We start from the raw sequence: 19,723 nt of genomic DNA, 5'->3' as shown, positions 1-19,723 counted from the left end.
TGGCTCTTGAAGGCTATGTTACACAGACTGGAGATTCCACTCTGGAAACTGGGAAAGAAGAAAGCTATTAAAGATGTTGAGCAAAATAACTACATAATCAAATCTAACTAAAAGTTAGAAATCTGGCAATATGGAAAATAGGGTAGGGCTAGGTTAATATACTCAAACGTTTCCTTGGGGCAGCACAATATTTCCTGGTCAAGCAATTTACTCGACTGAGTGACATACACTGGATGGATCTCTGGCTAAATCTAAAGGGCACACCCCTGTAATCAGGGAAGCTATTACCGAATTTCAATGAGCTACTGTCATCGGAAATTTCAGCTTGGGGTCACCAGATTTGTCATCTTTAAAAGAGAAGACAGAAGTTCACATTTTATTGGATTCCAAATGTTTTAAGTTAATTATTTATTTAAAAACAAGAATAGGCCAATACATTATGTTGATACCTGTGGATTAGAGGATGGAGATTAGAAGCAAGAAACTGGATAGGAGTGAAGAGAATTTGAAAAATCATTTTCAGATGGATTTTTAGTTATTGTAGCTTGACAAATACAGATACCATTAGCCATGCAAGAGAACTACAGGCTGAAAAAACAGTTTTAGGTGGCAGAATTATGAGTTTAGTTCCTAGAAACTGAATTTGAGAAATCCATGTAAGAAAAGGCACGGTTCATCATTTGTCTATCTATTCAACATATATGATTACTGTTATATCCTAACAATACTACATATAGTATTGTGGATAAATCAACAGGCAAAGAGTCATAAGTCTTTGTATTTAGAGATCTTAGATTCCAATAGGTGTATGATAGAATTACAAAACTGCATGTTAGAGTTATATTAAATATAGTAACGGTAGATTTGTTCCAAAGGAAATGTGTGTATTTAAGTGGATGGTAGTCATTTAAGGCTTCTAGATGGTAGTGACATCTATCTAAAACCTAAAAATAGGAAAATGTGGTTCCTAATAGAAGCAATAGACTACATAATGACTCACAGGCTAGTGGTCCAAAGTCTATTTTTAAATTTTACTAAAACAAAAAAATGAACTTAATTCAGTGAATCTGGACCACCACAAACAAAATTAGTGACAAGTAGTAAGAGATGGAGCCAAAAAAAGTGAACAGAGGCCATTGGCTACAGGAGCTACCTTAAGTGCCCTGAATCATGAAAGTAGTGGATAATCATAGAGAGGAGTTCATCTGAGCGAAAATAAGCAAAGCAGAAAAAAAAAAAAAAAGAAAGAAAAAGAAAAAAAAACATCAGGGATAGAAATTAAAATTTGTGAATAAACTACATATAGGTTAATATTTAAGGCCATGAAATTGAATTAAACTGTTCTGGGAAAATCATTAAAGTGAAAGGTAAGAGTTAAAAGTATAGAACATTGGAATGCACCTATATACTTCAGAGGAGAGAAGATAAAGAGAAACCAAAGGGGAAAAAAAAGCCTAATAAAGAATAGAAAAGGGGGAAAAACAAAAACAAAACAAGAAAGAGGAGTATCAAGTGGAGATAGATCTATGAAGTCCAACAGGACAGAGAATTTGAAAAGATGTTGCCATTCACATGCCATGTATAAAGAATATAGAGCAACATTTAGAAGCATAAACAGTTGAGAAATATAATTTAATGCATTTATTACTATCTTACTTACACCAGTCACTTCCTAATCAAACCTTACTCAGGTTTAAAAGAAGCTCTTAATTGGGATTTTCATGCAATGGGAGTACCTAATTTTGTACAAACTCCTAGTTGCTAGGAGTCAGAAAACCAAAGCAGCCTTTGTGTCCTTCCAGGCTGGACAGACTTTAGAGGTTTGCAGCCTTATTCTGCTAGCTTGTATTCAACTCTATACTCTGTCTATTTCTCTACAAAAAAAAAAAAAAATTGGTTTAGATTTCTGTTCCAAAACGCTATTCTCTACTCTATTTGCCTTGAAACAAGCTCCCCCCCCACACACACACACTCACAAAACCACACGAGAAATTTTAGATCGAAGGGACATTGTAGGTTATTGAACTATAGTCCCCTCATACTCATGTTCCAGAAACTGAGTCACAGAGATAATACTGGTCCACGGTCACACAGCTTTTATATAAAAAAAAAAAATTTATATACAAACTAGCGTTTGTTTTGTACTCTAGCACAGAGCTTTGCCATCACAAAATCCTCTGATCAAATTAAAGGCTCTTTCTTCTCTTAGCAAGTCTGTAAAATTAAAGTACTATATTTTTCACCAATTCAGGATCCTCCAGATTTATAAAGTGGTCTTTGTCAGGCTCTGATACAAATCATATATAATATTGTTTTAAAGAACATCACCCATTTTCTCTCTCCAAAGGGAAAATTTAGAACATGTTAAATAGAACATAAAATAATTTAAATTGAGAGTACTATTATATTTCTGCCAAAACTTTATGTGTGGTAATTTTTTTTATCATAATACCATATTCAGATTTAAATTAGTTATTTTTATAATCAATTTTTTATGCAGATTTTGTTCAAATCCTTCATTTCGATTTTTTCTTCCCACAACTCATTAACTGCAGTATCCAATACAGTTTTTATAAAGCAAGGTTCAAATATTACTGAGCATTATTGCAGACTAGTTTTAATTTTTTCTACATACCTATATACAGATATAGATATGTCTTTTTACTCATAGAGGATGATATAAGTAAAGTGCAGTCATGACTGGATAGAGAAATTATATTTAATATTACACAGCCTATCCACCTAAATTAAGGGTCAGTCTTATATTTACCAATAATTTTGTAAAAGTATACAAAATAAATGTGTTTATGATTATACTCTGCTAAAAATAAAGTTTATCACCACCAACATTTAGAAATAAAAAGTATAAATCTCTAAGTGTCAAAAAATTGATATCATAATAATATTTAGTGAGCACTTAAAGGGCCCCTTCTCTTCACTACATTATATTCTTTATGAATTTCCCCTGGGGTTGTACGACATGGTAGCCTGAGCTAATCACTTCCTTGCTGCACAAAGTGTGGCACACAGAACAGCAGCACTGGGATCACCTAGGAGCTTGATAGAAATGCAGCATCTTGAGTTCCACATAAGTGTATTGAATCAACATATGCATGTTAATAATCACCAACCAGGTTATTCATATGCACACTTTACAAAGCGGGAAATGGAGGCACAGAGAGAATAAGTAACTTCTATTAGAGAGTTAGCAGATGTGACAGGCATTGCCAGTAGCTTACTGATCAAATACATCCTTCTCCTTTCTAATAAATCCAATTTTATTTAGGGTAGAAATGTGCCCAATGCGAAGCAGGACACTAATTTCCCCAGATGTCCTCCTAGCTGAAAAGAGCTATGAAGATAAAGGCAGAAATCAGCTGCAAGTGCCTGGAAGTCTTATTTTTCTGACATAAGGAACAGATGATTCCATTCCTTCCTTTTATTCTGGCCTTAATCATAGATAGGATAGTTGGAGCTGCAGCAGTCATCTTGAGATCATGAGGTGACAAGCATAAAGAAAAGGAAACACTAAGAAAGGTGATGAAAAAATAAAGAGTCTAGGTTATTTAAGCCACCTTTTTTAAGAACTCAGTGCTAGGAGCCACCTATCTGTAAAATTCTTGTTCGTGAGAAAAATTAACCCCCACTGAAGTCACTGTAGGTGGAATTTCCTATTACACTCAGGCAAACACAGCCCTAACTGATGAAGGCTACTACGATAATTCTTCTCTTACCTATATTTGATAATTTTATTCCAATGCTAGAGAGCAACGTTTCCTGTTTCCAATTGGCATTAAATTTGTAGTATGAAAAGTCACTTGAGATTATTATATCCTTTTCCAACGTCTTCAGACAGAAGTATGTAAAGTGTTACACCGCCCTCTCTAAGCGGGTGGGGAAAATTACAGATATAAGAGGCCACAAACTGTTCCCTAAAGGGAAGGGATTTGATGAAGAGACATCTGCTTTCACCCCACTAACTTTCAGATCCAGTCACTTAAATGTGCACCTGCCCAATTTCCTTGTGTTGATAGATTTTGCTTAACATCCCAGCTGTTCCAACGCAGTGGCAACACAGTCAGAAATTGCAGCTGCCCCCTGGAACTGGTGGCAGTCAGATATCTGAGGCTGAGATGACTGTATTAGAAGCTGTCACCAAAAATGACAAAGACCAGAATGGGTGAGGTAGCAGCTAAAAAAGAATGGCAAACGCAGTCAACATCTGTGTAATAAGCATCTGATTGTAAATGTCCTCATCCTGAGTCAGCAACTGTATTCCATGGAAATTTTCATCACCCCTATATTTCACAGATCATAATGTAAATCCTAAATGACCCTCCCTGTTAAAGATATGAATTGTGCCATCAATTTGGCAGCAGCCAAAAATACCTCCTATAACCCTGCAGATTATCAGGGAAGCTTGAAAGTATGAAAGTTGAAATGAATCTGTTACAGCATGAATATTCTCCTCACTACTACATTGTCTTTTCTCCCTTAAGAGTTCAGATAACTGTTATTCTGATGTATGTGCCTGAATAATAAGAAGTCAACTTATGACATTTAATCTTTTTAAATGGTGACATATTTTAATATAATTATTACTAATAACATGGTTCTATATATGGTTTTCTTGTTAGTTATCTCTGATCCTGCAACTCTATAATTGCCACTAAGCCAAAACTACTCAAAATGATAAAAGGATCCTCAGTTTTAATTACTGTTGTCTTAGAAATCCTCTGCTTCCTTAAAAGTGACTCTACATTAACTCTAATTCTTTTATAATATTTTTACAATGTAAACCTGCCCCATTTAGTCTCTTAAGATTCTGAAGTTTCTTTTACTCGAATATGTGTTGGACAATTCTTTTGCAATTCTACTAACCATGAATCATCAGTTTCCCATTTTTTGCTTCAGTGATTACCCTTACATGCCCTAGATAACTAATTAAATCTATCCTCCCATATTCCCCCCTACCTGACCTGAACACCAGCCTTGCAATTCCATTTTCTTTTAATTAGGAAGTACTCTCTTGTGGTATCCAAATTTTAATCTTCTTTGCAAACCTAAGTAGCATTTTAGCCCACTATTTTTTTCTTGAAAATTTTGAAGTTTCTCTATATAATCACAGTAACAACAATGAATTTGCTCTGTTTACCCTGATTCTCTGACTATTGCTAACTTATGGAATTCTATTGTAATGACCCTTAAAAATGCATGTAATTGAAAAAATTTGAACTCTCCAACCAAAAAATCCTAGTAACTCAGCATCTTTTGCTACAAAATCTAAAATCTTCACAAGTAATTAAGAGTAAACAGGAAATCTTCCATCTCTTTCTAAAAGTCCCCCGTGACATTTGTCTTCCTCCTCTAAACTCCTCCAGTTCAAGTCTGGAGTTATCTTCTGTCCTGGAAAGTTTTTAACATACCTAATTTTAAAAGCATCCAATCCTTTTGCCAACTTAATTGAAACCAAATGCCTATGCAATACTTACTAAAATATGTTAGGTCCCATTAAAAAACATATCCTAAATAATGCATTTTGTAATACTACTTGGAGATATTTATAATTTTTATCCCTTCTTCAACTTTCCTTAACCTTGAGATGTAACTCTACTCCTCTGCTCATAAACAAAATCCAATTGTATTACCCATTATATTGAAATATTCATGTATTTCAGTATATTCCTCAAATAGTCATCAAGCTATTAGATTTTGCTACATCTCCACCAAACATTTAAAAATATTACAACCTTATTTTTAGTATATTTTTTGATGGATACTATATGAATATTTATATATATATCAGAAGGAACATCTTACTTTGTATGATGTTTTAAATCAAATTATTAATGCCCTAATTGATCACATTCTCTAAGAAAACGATATGCTTTTATACAAAAAAAGGCATCACACATATCCCTGAAACATTTTACATTCATTCCCCTAATAAGCTTGTGACAATGTGAATGTTAATAAAAATATTTATTAAATCACAGAATGATATTTTTAAAAAATTATGTGAAACTATTTTTACTTTTTAACATGTTTTAATACTGAAATAAACAACAAGAAATATAGAGAAGGTGAAATAGATTTAACTCATATATCAAATTAAGATTACACCTTAAAAAGGTACTATTGTACCTTTTTAAGTACAAAAAACACAAAGATACCAAAACTACCACTAATGCTAATTACTCAAACTGCAAAATCGAGTGGAGAATTTGAAGGGATCTGTATATGGTGATAAGTTGATATCCCTAATTTGATGAGCTTCTGTATATAATCATTTAATATTTAAACATTAATTTTAGTTTTTTAATACCTTATTTGTAAATGATAAGATCTGTACCTCATGGGTTGAGGGTATTTTAACTGAAAAACAAAAAATTCCAGAATTCTGTGTTAACAACACTAAAAATTTAGAAGAAATAAACATAATTCTCATTACATAACTCTTCATAAGTTTTGCATTTTGTTGTTCATGTCTAGTTTTCTTTCTTTCACCTGTAGCTCAAAACAAATAAGTTTTTCTAAAGAAGATAACTGAGTAGTATATGGAAGTTTCTATTGAAATTAACACTGTCTTAGTACTTTTGAGAATGCCACACTTAAACACCCTCGACATCCCTGCTACAGACATAGAAAAATGTGCTCTCTGAGTCTTACTGTCTTCTATAGATATCATAATTCTCCGCCTCACAGTAAATATACCAGAAATCACTCTTCCCTTTATGACAGAATACTTAAAGTTCAATAAAGAAAACAGAGTAGTTATACAGAATTCTTAATTAAGAAGAGAAAGAAGAAACCAGTGCCTAGAACACATGAAAGCCAGAACAAGCCAAAATATGATGTGATATGAATTTATGCAGACTGGGTCTTGTTCATGATAGTATTTCTAGCATTTAAAATAGTACCCAGCAAATCCTAAGCCCTTAGTAAGAAACAGTTGAATGAATGGCTATACTTACAGCTACAAAACTTGGCTAACTCCAGTTAAATGGTACAAGCAAAAATCATTTCCTACTTCTCTAAACTTCAATAGAGTATTCTTATAATGGACCATGTGTTGTGTGGTTTCAAGCTATTTTGAGAATGACAGGGTATATGGCTCATCTCCCCATGAGAGACTTCATTTCCAGGAAGACCAACACCACACCTTGTATGTCTTTATATCCTGCAGAGTAGAATGGCTGGCATATCACACACTTTCAATACACATTTTAAGGAACGAAATACTAGAATAATTTAATTTGACTCTTTCTGTGTTAACGCATTGAGAAGTAATGAAATGTTTACTGGCCAATCTGTTCATTTCACTATCTTCACTACCAATATAGATTTCTACAAGGTGATTTATCTGTAGCAATCAAAATAGAACACTAAAACAAATGGATCAGTCATGCTTATGGTCCAATTTATCCACTGTGTATTAAGGGGGAGAGAAAGAAAAACTGACTGCATCTGAGCTGAAGTGCTACAGGCAAAAAATACAGCGAGTGAGGCATGCTTGTGCCTGAAACAGCCAAAATAAGCATCCCTCAAAATTATGACTGAGGACAACACCTTCACAACAGTGATGGTTGAAAAAACCAACTGCTATTAACCAAAAATGTTTTCGGATGAAAACAAAGCCCTAGTGTTAGTTCATTAAAACATGGGTAGTGGCCAGGCACAATGGGTCATGCCTATTATCCCAGCACTTTGGGAGGCCCAAGTAGGAGGATCACTTGAAGCCAAGAGTTCAAGACCAGACATAGTGAGACCCTGTGTCTACAAAAAATTTAAAAATTAGCTGGGTGTGGTGGCACACACCTGCGGTCCTAGCTACTCAGGGGACTGAGGCAGGAGGATCACTTGAACCTGGGAGGTGGAGGCCACAGTGGGCTAAGACTGAGTCCACGGTATTCCAGCCTGGGCAACATAGCAAGATTCTGTCTCAAAAAAATAGGTAATATTCTCTGGGCCATGCACTTTACTGACATCACCTTAAACTTTGCCTGACACTTGCTCTATGGAGAGAAAGTGCTACTATCCAATATAATGCATCCAGTGCTCTCATATATTCAGTCTGCCTTTCCTATAAAACAATCACATGCTATATATCTGGTTAAAACAACCAACTGAGACAAAATTCTGCAAAACTACCTCACCGTAATTACTTCCTAAGAAGTCTATCTTAGTCTCATTCTGCAACAAAGAATGGGCAAGCAACACACAGTGTTAGTGAGGGTGTACAGAAACACTAAGATGCTTGTTAGTCATGCCTCAAAATATTAAAAAGCATCACAAAAAGCTGTACCTAACATTAATATGTTTCTAGTTTAACCTAGCATGCACTGTGTTAAAAGTCCATCAGCATGCTATTTTCATGCCATATGGAGAGAAGTGGGATAGCCCCCAGACACAATTCAGGAAATTGACTTTGAAAGCTGTGACCACAAGTCTCCAGCCTCCCCAATGGCATCCCACTTCAGGCAGCCATTACATGTTTCATGCCTCCCACAAAGTAAATTTAAATAAATAGAAAATGACAAACGACTTGATATCAGTCATTTACACTTTTATCAAAAGCTGTTTACACACTTGTGTGAAATCATCCCAATTTATTCATTTTCTCACTCATGAAATAATAAAGTGCAGTGTTCCCTGTGACCTTTGGGCAGTCTAGTGGCTGGCTCTCCTGCGGAGCATGAAAGGGCTCTGAAATCTTCTTATGCAGAAGGCTTATTCTGAAGGTTATCCTACTCAGTAAACTTTAGGAGACCCCAGGAATCTGAGTCTGAAAGGCAGGGAGACTAGATTCTCAGCTGCCTCATGCTTCTGAAGGAGCATCAGCCTTGACTGCAGCTGCCTGATTGAGGAGAATGCCAAACATCACAGTTTTTCAAAGAAGCAGAAGCTTTAACATCTGGAGTTTACTCTGCCTTCATCTGAGACTAGAACTACTTAACAGCTCAGCTCGATCTCTTATTTCCAACCATCTTGCAACCTACCTTTCCCTATCTTCCCCTCGCCTCCTCAGTTTTATATACTGAGATCTCAAAACACTTTCGGCATGTTCTCTCCCTCTTGATGTCTCCACCCCCATAATCATAAAGATAAGTATGATGTGATCAAGCATTAGGATATATACTCTAAAGTTTCAAGACTCAGAGGTTTTGCTGTTGAAGTGTCTGGTACATCCCAGGTTAGGGTGGTGACTATGCTTTCAATTTTATAATGTGTCCCTAAAATCATCATTTATATCATATGATGAGCTTTTATTCTGTAAATACACCTTTGCTTCTTTAGGCAAATTCATTATCTTGAATTGATGATGCCAAATTGTTATATGTCATGATAGTAATCATGAAAGATAAATACATTATCTTTTTCATTGGTTTTGTTTTCAGGGATTTTGTTCATGTACAAAGATGTGCCCACAATAAGACTGAATGCATAAGAAACACACAAATAACTTCTTTCTTTAAAGCTGGATCCTGTGTGCTCCAAGTTTATCGTGTTTCAGAAGTCAAAGCTTTTATAAATTAAATGTGACATGGGTTGATATATTCTATTTCATTTCTAGTAGAAGTGGTAGTAGAACCAACAATAACGATAATAATTTCAACATGTATTGAGTTTTTACTCTGTTTGCCAGCCACTATCCAAAGGGATTAGTTGTAAAAAGTAAAATAAGCCCTCAAAAAACCAATAAGCCTTGTAATTGTACAAATAAAGAAACCAAATCAAGGAGAGGTTAAGCAATGTGCTGAAAGTTATATGGGTATATACAATAGGAACAGAATTAAAAAGCAGGCACTGATCTTAACCATTACCTTATGAAGTAATACAATGCTCTTTTGAGGTCAGAATTCCTCTTAGGTTCTGGGAGAGATCAGATTTTTCAGTATTAACTTTTTCCCACTCAATAGTTTCTATTTCGGCCGGGCGCGGTAGCTCAAGCCTGTAATCCCAGCACTTTGGGAGGCCGAGACGGGCGGATCACGAGGTCAGGAGTTCGAGACCATCCTGGCTAACATGGTGAAACCCCGTCTCTACTAAAAAATACAACAAGCTAGCTGGGCGAGGTGGCGGGCGCCTGTAGTCCCAGCTACTCGGGAGGCTGAGGCAGGAGAATGGCGTCAACCCGGGAGGCGGAGCTTGCAGTGAGCTGAGATCCGGCCACTGCACTCCAGCCCGGGAGACAGAGCGAGACTCCGTCTCAAAAATAAAGAAATAAATAAATAAAATAATAAAAAAATAGTTTCTATTTCATTTTTTATAAATTTGAGGAGTAATAACATCAACGGAAATATTTTATCATATATCTCTCCACAGCCTGAGGATAAATATCCAAGAGTGAAGTTGAAAACTGACCATCAGACACTAAGGCTGTGTTCAGACCTCACGTTTTTCATGGTTTTTAAGCATAAAGCATCTTCAAGGTTTCAGAGTATGAAACAAAAGTACCAGGTTGGGGGAGGGTGGTTCTAACTAGCCAAACTCTTCAAAACAGCTTTTCAATGTGCAGTTAAGCATGGCACTCCATCTAGATTTTCCAGACTGAATCTATAATTTAGATTCCAAGGCTGGTCATAGCTAATAGTTTTACTCTTGAGCATGCGGACGTCAGCTTTCGTAAATATATGAGGTCTGTCTTCACATCCAGTTTTCCAATGACCTTATAAAATTGACCCCAAAAAAACAAATGTTGCTCCTTTTATTCATTTAACAGTGTGAAAGCCTCCTCTGAAATATAAAAATCCATGGGAGGTACCCCAACTTGTTAGTTCTAATGACTAAATTGAAGACAAAGAGAAGACTTGATACAATTATTAGTTCTGGCTAATCTGCATCTACGTTCTTGTTAGATAAGATTTTGAGACAATGCCAGGTCAAATTTTCAGGCCCACAATGAAGTGAGACTACCAAACGCATATCTACCAATATTTTGTTGACGTGTTTTTCAAATAATATTGCTTTCTAACATAATATTCTCCTTGAAGAATTCTCCTCTGCTATACCTAAAAATGCTAATACCTATCAATTTTATGTCACATTGCACTTTCTTAATAATTTCAATGTTCTTGAGCCATATACTACCCCTGTGAGATATAAATAGAATAAGTGGAACTTCTCCTCCCACTTCACAGGCGAGTAAATTAAGTCATAGATAGGAAAAATGAATCACTCAAAATCACACAGTTTGTGGCAGAATCACAGGTACTGTAAGTCAGGAGTTTGAGTAATTGGTATAATAATTATCCCAATTCACCAAGAAATCAACTTAAAATATGTTGGTGTTAATAGTGAGAGGTTGGTGTAGTAATTAAATAATCATTCCATTGATTTTAAGGATGAAGTAAACTCTATAGTTGATCATTTTCATGGTGGCACATTGAAAACAAAAATGAAATCAACTAATAAAATGGAAAGTCATTCAAGAGATATCTTGTTGAGTGCTCACTATGTGCCAGGCATGGTTCCAGATGCTTAGGATAGATATATCAGTGAATCAAGCTACTAAACAAGCAAAAAATCCCTGACATCATAGAGCAAATATTCTAGCAAAAGAGATAAAAACGTGCAATTAATATAATGGCAATAAATAAACTATATGTGTATATATATATATATATATATATATTTGTGTATATATAGTGCTAAAGAAGCACAAACAAAAAATGGAATTGGGCAAAGAGGATCAGGATTGTTGATGGGTAGACAGGTTGGAGTTTCATTAGATTGGTCAGCGTTGACCTCTTGAGAAGATGAGACCAGTGGATACACCAGAGAAGAGAAGACAACCAGAGAAAAGGCTCCACAGAGTATCTCAGTGTGTTCAAAGAGCAGGAAGGAAGCCAATGTGACTGAAGCAATGTTAGCAAGAGAGTTGTGTGAAGTGAGGTTAAAGAAAGAATGGGGAGAAAAACTTTGCAAGGCCTTGCAGGCCACCACAAGAAATTCAGCTTTTATTCTGAATGAATAGGACACCATTGCAAGGATCTGAGCTGTTGAGGGGCATGATCTGACTTAAAATTTTAAAGGGATCTATTATTAATCATTAAATACCTTAAGAAATTTTACTCAATCATTATATAATTTTTGTCATATAAATGAATCACAATGGACTGTCCTCCTCTTAGAATAAAATTCTATTATTCCCATTTTCCCAAAGAAAATATCCAGGCTCAAAATGTCTAGAATAAGAGCTGGTAATGATAGAGCCAGGTGAAAAGAACATTTTTTCTAACTCATAGTTCAAAACTGGTTCCTCTTTTCTATGTACTCATTTATGTCATAGTTATAAAGGAAAGAAAATAGTAACTGAGATTAATTAACTAGATTATCGATCAATAGAGAAGTTCAGTTTGATACATTAAAATCGAATTGAGCCCATTTTTCCTTATTATTCATTTCTGGGAAATAATGATACAGGTAATTTCCCTGAGCTTTCTATTTGAAATGACATGTGTGCATTCAGACTGAAAATGTTGGATGCAGAAGTAATGATGATAATAATTTAAACTTGCAACAGTACATTTAGAAAGTTATTCAAAGTCTTTTAGTTATTATCATTTATTAACTGTCCACTAAATGCCGGTCTCTATGCTAAATTCATTGCATATGTCATATTTAAAATTCATAAAAAATTTAAGAATGTCATTAGAAATACTGTTTCACAGATGACAAATATAGATCCAGAGAGGCTAGGATTGAAAGGTCACACAACTGCTTAGCCCCAGAGCCAGGATTTTGCTAAATCTCCAGTCTAAAGCAAGGTTCTCTTCATTAAGTGGCACTGCTCTTCTGCAGAGCGATACTCAACTTACAACCTCAACATTCCTAACTAAAAGGCCAGCCAGATATAGGTAGTCCCATTTTCCGGACAATGAGCTGGTCACAGAAAAGTTAATCAAGCATCAACATTTATTTTATGACCACAATATGCAAATCAATATTTAGCTGCTGAGAAAAGAGGATTTATTTTACAATATCTTGACTCAATGAGCTTCAAATCTTAATAAGGTAACAAGCGAAACATAAAATGGTAATATATCATATATGATAGCACATAATATGTATCAGTAGACATAGTGCCAATGACTGGTTAAAAAAAATTAAGAGAAAATTTAATCTGGGTGCTTCAATTCAGTTAAGAAAGATCTTTACTAAAAAGGACTGGTGTTAAGATGATTTTCATAGGAAAGGTAGGGTTTAGATCAGCAGAGGGGATGAGGAAAAAATCATTCCAGTCAGAGGAGATCATATGACTAAAAGCCAAGGGAATAGATGAGAATGAATTATCAAGAGAAAATAAATAGACGTGTTTGAAGGACAGGAAGAATGGGAGGTGGGGTAAAGTGGTAAATGAAACCAGAGAAGTAGCCTACGGAAATCCTTGTTAAATTAGCAATCTAAGGGAGGAGAGAAAGAATTGATATCATTGAACTGCCAATATGTAGCACATGCTTTGTGTACACTTTTTGTTTATATAATCAACTCAACAACTCTAAAGGTAACTATATCACAGCCACAGAAACAGAGTTGATATGGCCAAGGCACAGTTCTGTGTATGAATGGAGCAGAATTCCAGTCTAGACCTGTCTTCCTCCAAGGAATATGTTCCTTCCACTATCCCTCACCACCATCAACCAAAGGAAATGGGGAGCCACCGTTGGCACTCGATCAAGAGAAGAGAGTGACATATGAAAAGGAGTATAAAGCTAAAAGAAGACTGACCTGTGAGATATTAGCATATGTTCAATGTCAGAGGATTGAGGAAGGAAGAGAATAACTCAAGAAAAGCCACTTAGTGTATTGTATTAACCCAACTAACAAGGTAATGTAAATCTCTATTTGAATGCAAGCATTGGAAATAAAAATGATGCAAGATTTTACAAAAGAAATATAAGGAGATCAGTGGCAATACCTAAGTCCTCAAACAGGTAGTTTCTACTACCCAACCATATACCCAGAGGATAAATACTCCTCTTAAAAATTCAAAGAGACAAAGGCTACAGGCTAACTTGGATATTTTAAAATTTGACAGCAGATGATTTATTTTAAAATAATACAATCTATGCCTTCGGAAAAAAATCTGCCTTAGTGCAAACTACCTCTTAAACCACGATTGTGAATTATGAGAGCCTTACTTCTAACTTACTAGGCTTACTTCTCTTATACAAGTTTGGTCAATAGTTCATTGTCACATATGTTAACATGGATAGTAATCCTTATATTCATGTTTATTAGGCATATTAATTACTAATCAGATATTCTTTTCCTTTTTATTTTTCCTACTAGAAACTAAGCATATATTAAGCAACTGAATCCTTCCTTCAGGATACAATGTGTCATGTCTGTGAACATTATTCCTCTCTGGGATTTCTCTTTTAAAATGTAAGATATCACTCAGGGATTCAAGTAAAAAAACTAATAGAAATTAAATGGCATATTATTGAACCAGTTGGGCCTCTTCCAACTTTTTTCTTACCCATGGACAATCCAAACCATACAGTTGACAAATATATATATACACAAATCTTTTCCAGCAACTAAGGATTGCAAAGTCACCAAAACTTGCAATAACCAGATTAACTGTATAAATCTTCGATTACTATCAACTGTTCAACTAATTTGTCTTAATTTTGAATTAACTGTGAAACCAAACATCTTAATGATTATGAAACCAACAAGTGATAAATATGATCATTAAAACTTAACATATTATCCAAGCCAAATTTTCTTTCCCTTTTTGAGTAAAAATACATTTTTCTGAATAAAAAATTAATGTTTAAATTTGAAATCAAACTGTGCCACAATCTAAAAATTTAGACTTATGTCTAATATATATCTGAAATGTCTTTGAAAGTTTCAAGAACAACAAACTTGTGCATATTTTAGAAATATCACATGCAAGTGTAAAGAAGCATCATCATAGAATGCTAAAAAGTGTATTTGTTAAAATACAACCACTATATTCTTATATTTTTTATGTTCCTTGTTTCTGTGTATCTGAGCTGATATGAAAATATGATCAAAGAAAGTAAATATACTTTCTTTACATATGAAATATACTTTCATATGTATATCTGCTCAATAATGCTAGATTTTAACATACTCTAAGTGTAAGAAAGTTAGCCATTTAAAATAAGTTAATTTAAAGACTATTCATGCAGAAAGCCTGGGCTCCATATGACTTTAGTCATTCTATGAAACATATGTTAAACACATTATGTATGTATAAAAGGAATCACAGATAATCTTTTTTCATATATCTTACTTTCTATTTTCTATAATTTTATATACACAGTGATGCATTCATATATAAAATGTATTAAAATAGGAATATTACCCTTAACTTTTAAAGGCATTATTTTATGAGAGTTTTAAAAAAGGAAAACTATTTTTACCTCCCAGTCCTGGTCTAAGCCGATTATCGTAACCATCCAGAAGTCTGTCAAGAATTCTTGTAAAGATGGTAATGTTATTTTTAGCCTCATCTTCTTGGATGTTAGCCAGCACCAACCTAAACAGATAATTTTAAAAGCTTATATATATATATATATATGTGTGTGTGTGTGTGTGTGTGTGTGTGTGTGTGTGTGTTTTGCAAATGCCAACCTGCTTGTCTTCCTTAATTTAAATTTTAACATTCCTTGGGCTATTAGTACTACCTGTTTTCCTCCTTTTGTGTGTGTGTGTGTGTGTGTGTTAACTTCTATAAATACTGGTATGTCTGCAAACAAGGTAAACACGAAATTGAAATAGATTCTAAACAGTAGAATATCAGAAGTTTGATGTTAACATTATTTGAGATTCTTACCCCTTTAACATTTGTGTGGACTATTCATTTTCTTTCTAAATCCATCTCCTGGGATATGTTATGACTGTAGATTAACACATGCAAACACTATTAGCATTGCTATTCTACAGTTAGAAAATTCCGGTAATCAGACTCGTGAAATAACTGTTTTCAATATTAATTGGAAAATAAATTGCTTTTTGAAGGTAAATATATTTTCTATCTCTCTCATAAGAGTCTTTCTTTTTTGTATGTCTTTTTCTCTTTTAAATCAGGATTTTTTCCTTACTTTGGGTATACCTCCACCCAATGGCCAAGTGCAATATAGACATCAGGGAAACTCCACTGGCTATGTGCCAGGCTCTATGTAGCCAGGCGGTGGAGGTGGGCTCTGAAAGCATCAGCAACACATACACAGCTGCAGAGATCCTTAGAGCCTAGTTCTTCCTGATTGGTCTCTGAGAAGAGCAATATTGTAAAGATTAAAATGCCTAGTTATTTGATTTTGGTGATAAATTTGTAGAAAGAACAAATGGTCTCAAAATATCACCAGAAAAGCTTTAGAAATTGTGATTTTCTCCATTATTTCTCCATCATAAAGCCAAACCCTGATTCTATGACATGCAGCAATTTGTTGCAGAAGCAACTAAATGTATAAAACAGAATGTCCATTTTCATTGTCTTTTTTTTTCCTCAGAATGAATCAGATATTTAAATTACTGGCCCCAAAAAGGAATCATTTATATAATAGAATACAAGACTGGCATAAGCATTACTGGTCAAATATAGAACAGAAAACTAGTTGAGAGAAATATGGTTAAACACTGAAATTTTCAGTGATTATTAATTGATCATGGATTGTCCACTCTTTTAAAATAAAAGTAATATGTAATTACACTCTGATCAAGGTGCATTGTATAAAATATTATCGAAAGTGTCCATTTGCATTTAAATAATAACAGAGCTAGTAGCTATAAGTAGTCACAACACATCAAAAACTGGTAACCAACCTCAAACAAATGTTGTCTTAAAAGCAGTGAAAATATTAAAATATTGAAATGAAGATAAACATCTACAAATTAAAAAAGCATATCACTTTATACCCTCTAGCCTCAAAAGTTTCTGTATTGCCTACTTAAGCTAATTTTAAAACCAATAAGTAAGATTTTCATAAAGTTCCACATAGAGATTTTCCCTTGAAAGTGTTTTTTAATCACATTTTGTATTTTCTTTCTCAAATCAATATTCAGTCATTAAATTAGTAGATATTTTCCAAATAAAAACAAGGCTTTACGAGATAGATGGCATCTCAATTCTAAGAAATGTTTTCATACTTTGACCATTACTTGGACAATAAAATAAAAAATTAAAAGATAAATAAAGGTATAATAAAGACTTACTAGTTTTTTAAAAATAGTTACAAGAACATTCGTTTAAAACTTGTATCTTAGGTCTTCTGGTATTTTGAGAATCATATCCTAAAGGCATTAAAGAAAAGATGCCCATTGATGATGAAAATCAGGAAAGACTACAAATAAAATGAAGTTACTGAAAGCAATAAAAATTAATTTCATGTTTTTATAGTATAGGCAAAAGAAAATTCATTACATATTTTAAATTAGTACTCCTGATTGTAAGCATTTGAGAAAAAAATCTTAATAATGCAAAAAGTTGATGATTAATAAATCTAGCTTTTGTTTTATTGTTTGTGATTGTGAAGTTGCATTCTACCTCCATCTAGAGGTTTAAGACTCACACATCATTTGAGTTTTCTATGGTGACTAAAGGAGCCATACCATTAAAAAAGAAAGAAAGAAAGAAAAGAAAAAGGAAAACAAAAAAATAGCTAACACTCAAATCACTTAGCTGGTACTTTTCTGTCAGCTTGAAGGAAAACTTGGCTTCCTTACCGAATCCTGGTGTTATATTATAAGTGCCTATACTCAATTCCTTCAATTCCTTGTAGGAATATGCCATTGAAAGGATTTTCTTTTCTTCTGTGAATGTTCTGCATGGAAAATGCTTCTGTTTGTTTTTGGATCTTATCACTAAGAACGAGAAGCAGTGAAGTTTTTATAATCTACTACTTCGTAGTTCACTTTCCCCATACACCCCCTTTCTGAGAAATAATTCTTTAAAACACCCTTGATTTTCAAAAGCATTAATGGCATACAAGAAACACATCTTTACCCTGAATTAAAATAGTCAAATACAATAAATATCTCACCTGGCAGGGTCCCACACCAAGAAAACAAAAAGCAGCAACTGCATGTTGTAAATGTTCAATTTTGTCTTCATCACCGCCGCTCTTTACAAAGCCATGAAAGGAAAAACAAAATACACTTAAAATTGCCTTCAGTTCCACTATCCAAGTAACCCCAAAGAATATCCTTTTAGTTAGGGATTCGTGTTAAAGCTACGGAGATTACTTCCTGGACAGTGTGTGGGACTTGATGATTGAGATTTCTTTTTTATCGACCCCCACCCCCACCCTTTTCCTTTTTCTTTCTTTCTTTCTTTCTTTCTCTCTTTCTTTCTTTCTTTCTTTCTTTCTTTCTTTCTTTCTTTCTTTCTTTCTTTTTTTCTTTCTTTCTTTCTTTCTCTTTCTTTCTTTCTTTCTTTCTTTCTTTCTTTCTTTCTTTAACAGCAAGATGACCAAGTAATCAGACATCTCTCTGCCAGGAATGTCCCCCAACCTCATCGTCAGCAAACACTGTTTTGCGCACACATGTAATAATAACACCCTGGACTTTAAACTGACATAGCAGCTGGAAAGGGAATGGGTTGGAGGGGAGGGGAGGAAAGGAGAGGAGAGATGGGTACTTCACGCCACAACCCCCTCAACCAAGACCACCTCCGCAACCACAGCGGGAAAAGCTAGGGGCAGGCAGCCCACTTTTGCAATTATTCTTTTCATTACAGTGAACTGCAATCCTCATGTTTTCGTTTCTTCACTCCCCTTAACAAAATAAAATAAAATAATATCCCTCCTTGTCCACCCACGGTTGCCCAAGACCAAGTCTTGGAGGCAGCCAGGTTCGGATCAAGTGCTGCGAAACGACGCGTTTGACAGCTGCTCCGGAGCCAACGATCACAATAAGAGAAGGAGCGTGAGGCTCAGGCAGCAAACCACCAGGCAGGCAGGCAGCGGTAATCACAGTGTGCAAAGTTGAAGACTATAAAAGAGCCAGGCTAACGTGCTGCTGGGCAGGTGTCCTGGATTTTATTGTAGTTGCAAATATGCTTCTGTTGATAAGTATCGAAATTATTTTTTAAGTGCGCTGGGGAGGAGGGAGGTGCGGGAATTGAGCCTCCTCCGTTTCCAGGGAGCCTCTGAAAGTGGGGTGGGGGAGATGAGGCATGCACGCGAGGCAAAGACAAACAGGAAAGAGTCTCTATCAGGACCAACGTGTGCGACCCTACCTGAAATGGCAAGCAGAATTCGGTGTTTTCTTCCTTTTGCCCTGATCTTGACGAGATAGGAAACTTGAGAGAGAGAGAGAGGAGAGAGAGAGAGAGAGAGAGAGAGAGAGAGACTGCAGCAGCCAAGCGAGAGTGGAGCGATGGGCTGGTAGAAGCCGGAGAGGAGCGCTAGGAGCGGCGGCGGCGGCGCGATGTGTAGAAGGAGGCAAAGGCGTTCGTAGTGGCGGTATGGGCGGAGGAGGAGGAAGAGGAGGAGGAGGAAGAGTAGGAGGGGGAAAATGATGACAGGAGCTGGGGCGGGGGGGGAATTGGGGGGACGCGGGCGGAGGCGCGGTGCGCGCCGGCGGTGGCGGGCACGAGCCCCGTGCCTGGAGGAGGAGGAGTCAGGCCGGGTAGCAGGGATAAGGAGGTTCCCGGGAACGCAGGGACCCCCCCTTACACACCCACTCCCCCGCCTCGATTCCTGGTAACTGACCGTCGCCCGCCTGGCACTAGCAGCGCCGC

The 19,723-nt window shown here is 35.6% G+C and overlaps 1 protein-coding gene across 4 annotated transcripts in view; it reads right to left on the bottom strand.

The window, feature by feature from the left end:
- Positions 1 to 19,521, bottom strand: part of GABRA2 (gamma-aminobutyric acid type A receptor subunit alpha2) — a 158,288-nt gene extending 138,767 nt beyond the window's left edge. For 2 of the 4 annotated variants that reach the window (XM_033214771.1, XM_033214770.1), the window contains exons 1-3: positions 19,220 to 19,521; positions 18,024 to 18,104; positions 15,405 to 15,520 (exon numbers count right to left, since the gene is read on the bottom strand). In XM_033214771.1, coding sequence (XP_033070662.1) covers positions 15,405 to 15,520; positions 18,024 to 18,094 — 187 coding nt within the window. In that variant the 5' untranslated portion in view covers positions 18,095 to 18,104; positions 19,220 to 19,521. Of the gene's footprint in view, positions 1 to 15,404; positions 15,521 to 18,023; positions 18,105 to 19,219 lie in introns of those variants that run through there. The other 2 variants (XM_033214772.1, XM_033214773.1) reach the window with 1 other exon arrangement.
- Positions 19,522 to 19,723: the final 202 nt, after the last annotated feature.

Source organism: Trachypithecus francoisi, unplaced genomic scaffold (genome assembly GCF_009764315.1).
Source record: "Trachypithecus francoisi isolate TF-2019V2 unplaced genomic scaffold, Tfra_2.0 Lachesis_group1, whole genome shotgun sequence".
In the NCBI taxonomy this organism is placed as follows: Eukaryota; Metazoa; Chordata; class Mammalia; order Primates; family Cercopithecidae; genus Trachypithecus; species Trachypithecus francoisi.
Note: the sequence above shows the minus strand (reverse complement) of the source record. Positions and strands in the feature narration are given on the sequence as shown.